This window comes from Sphaeroforma arctica, assembly GCF_001186125.1.
Source record: "Sphaeroforma arctica JP610 unplaced genomic scaffold supercont1.42, whole genome shotgun sequence".
NCBI classification, from domain to species: Eukaryota; class Ichthyosporea; order Ichthyophonida; genus Sphaeroforma; species Sphaeroforma arctica.
The window spans coordinates 1-3,177 of NW_014040516.1; the positions used below are offsets into that span (position 1 = coordinate 1).

General features: G+C 43.6%; 1 protein-coding gene across 1 annotated transcript; it reads left to right on the top strand.

The window, feature by feature from the left end:
• Positions 1–1,553: 1,553 nt before the first annotated feature.
• Positions 1,554–1,769, top strand: SARC_01111 (hypothetical protein; the record flags this gene model as incomplete). The annotated part of the gene is made up of 1 exon (XM_014305159.1): positions 1,554–1,769. A coding segment is annotated over one exon (216 nt), but the record flags the coding sequence as incomplete, so codon positions are not given.
• Positions 1,770–3,177: the final 1,408 nt, after the last annotated feature.

Consider the following 3,177-nt stretch of genomic DNA (forward strand, 5'->3'; position numbering starts at 1 on the left):
TAAATATATGTATATATATATGATATCTATATGTATGTACGCACGTATGTATGTATGTATATATTTCCCTGAAAATCAATCCTCGTCAAACTTACAGATTCCTACAGTAGTAAAAAGGAGGTCGTTTTGGAGAAGAAAATGGCGTCGGTGTCGTCTATCCACGTTATGAAAGACGACGTTCACGTACTCATCAGTCGTTTGGGCCGTGGCGGCCTACGTATGTACGATCAGGTACGTATGCCCAGAGTTATAAAAATATAATTCTAAAAATAGGCGCCGTGTGAGATAGGTGTGTATATGTCTATGTGCGTCTACGGTCGTTGTCATGTTGGATGTTTGTTGTCTGTTTGTCGCTGAGATAAATATACCCAGAGTTCTAAAAATAGAATCCTAAAAATAGGACGCCGTAGTGAGATAGGTGTGTATATGCCTATGTGCGTCTACGGTCGTTGTCATGTTGGATGTTTGTTGTCTGCTTGTCGCTGAGATATGTATGCCCAGAAATATAAAGATATAATTCTAAAAATAGGCGCCGTGTGAGATAGGTTTGTATATGCCCATGTGCGTCTACGGTCGTTGTCATGTTGTATGTGTTTGTCTGTTTGTCGCTGAGATGGGTATGGTGTTTGTGTGTTTTTTTTGTGGGTCCAATTGATGAAGGTCATCATTCGTGGACTCGCCAGCTGCATGGATTGCGGGGACTAGCTTCTCCTCTTTGGGTAGCGCGTTTTACATAAAAGTGGACATTGTTCGATATGTGGATAAAGGTCTGCTTTCATATTGGTATATATACAGTGTTCGTGATATGTTTTGTTCTTGTATATGTCTATATATCTGGGATCACATGAACCACAACTCCAGTCAGTCAATAATATCTCCGTTCCTCTCTGCGGACGCAAACAAACAAAACCTTCTTGTTAAATCACAGCATTGTATTGGATTGATCTAAGCCTTAACCCTAAACCCTAAAACCCAAACTTTTAATTGACCATACCCATCTTTAAAGTATTTGGGTTGTATCGAAAGCCAGAATCTTGTTTTCCGCTGCGAAACAATGATTATGGTGACCTTGCAGAATTGTCTGTGAGTATTGGGTTTCACGTCACGTTGACTACCTCTCGATATTAGGCCAACCTCTTCGCCATAACTTAAGTACAAAACTTCTTCGGCAAAACGCCGTATACTATTAGTATTGGCTTTCATGTCACGTTGACTACCTCTCGATATTAGGCCAATTTCTTCGCCATATCTTAAGTACAAAACTTCCTCGGCAAAACGCCGTATACTGTTAGTATTGGCTTTCATGTCACGTTGACTACCTCTCGATATTAGGCCAATCTCTTCGCCATATCTTAAGTACAAAACTTCTTCGGCAAAACGCCGTATACTGTTAGTATTGGCTTTCATGTCACGTTGACTACCTCTCGATATTAGGCCAATCTCTTCGCCATATCTCAAGCACAGAACCACCTCGGCAAAAACTCGTATACAACATACACCTAAATACACACTCTCACCCCGAATTTCTGATCCACTGACCACAACCCAACCAGCGCATGTGGGGTGCGCCTGTTGTGACCTATGACAAGCACGTCAACACACACGACTACTCACTCGTGCCCACTGTGGATAGTTCAGAGAGTGTCATCTGCTGTGTGGGCTCGGATGCTGTGCTGCGCATATGGGACTGCCAATCACCTCACCCGCTCGCAGAGAAGAGCTTCGCGGCTGGGTTAGTACACTCTGTGGTCGGTGTACTTGGAGTGTAGTCTTAAGATGCGTTTAAACGTGTGTATGGTTAGGGATATATATACACGTGTGTGTGTTGAGGGCTATATATACACGTGTGCGCGGTTAGGGATATATACTCACGTGTGTGTGTGTGGTTAGGTTATATATACACGTGTGTGGTTAGAGAGATATATACTCGTGTGTGTGGTTAGGTTATATATACACGTGTGTGATTAGGGATATATATACACGTGTGTGTGGTTAGAGATATATACACCTGTGTGTGTGGTTTGTGCCCACTCTGTGTTAGGTGTACTTGTACTTCAGTCTGAGATGCATATACGCGCGTGTGTGTAATGGGATATATGTACACATGTGTGCGGCTAGAGATATATACACCTGTATGTATGGTTTGTGCCCACATATTATTGAGTGGAGCTTTGTACGGACGCATTGAGAGTTTCAATAAGCTGAGATATCGCCAGTGTTGCACTGTGTGTTGGTTTATATTAAGTGCTGTGAGTATGGGTCAGTCAATCGCCTACTCCACTCACAAAGAAGTGCTCCGTGGCTGCGCATGTGCGTCCATGCTGTTTCGCACATACTTTAGTTAAGTCAAGTCTAACATACTAATTAAGGTTTAGGGTTTTCAGGTTTTAAAGGGGTCTTTAAAGGGTCTAAACCTTACCCATTAGAGGATTTAAACATACACCAGAGTATTCGTACAGGTCTCTTCAAAGAATGTCTGTGTGCGTGTCTAAGTCCTCATGTGCAGTTGTATCGAGCCGGATAGGGGGCCTTCGAAAGTAGAAAAACTGGAGTTTTTTTTCCCGGTGATTGGAGGATTTCCTTGCCGCGCTGTTCCACCCCTGGTGCGGTGACTATGCAATAACCATCCGCATCAACTTACTAACAAACATCGCACACACACCAGCAAGCGCCCAGCCGAGTCTACATGGCCTATGTGTTCACTATACTATACTGTGACCACCACCACCTCCGCAGTAAACCGGGGCAAAAGCAGGCAGGTATATATGGCGACAGAAGCGTAGACGACCAAGCCATCTCGCCTATGGCCGCTATATTCCAATGCGAATGGGCTGGGCGAATACCGCGGCAAGGGAGTAAATATATGATAGACTCTTATACCACTGATCTATATGCTAAAGCCAAAAAGACTGGGTATACGGGGATGGTTATTCTGGGCACAGGTCTGCATACAATGCACTGGATGCCTTTGAATAGATGGTTGCCTTGAAATAAAGGATGAAGGTATTGATGGTCTTTCTTTATATACACACACATACACACACACGCACACACACACACACACTCACACACACACACACACACACACACACACACACACACACTACACACACTACACTACACAACTACACTCACTACGACACTACTACACTACACTACACACACACACACACACAC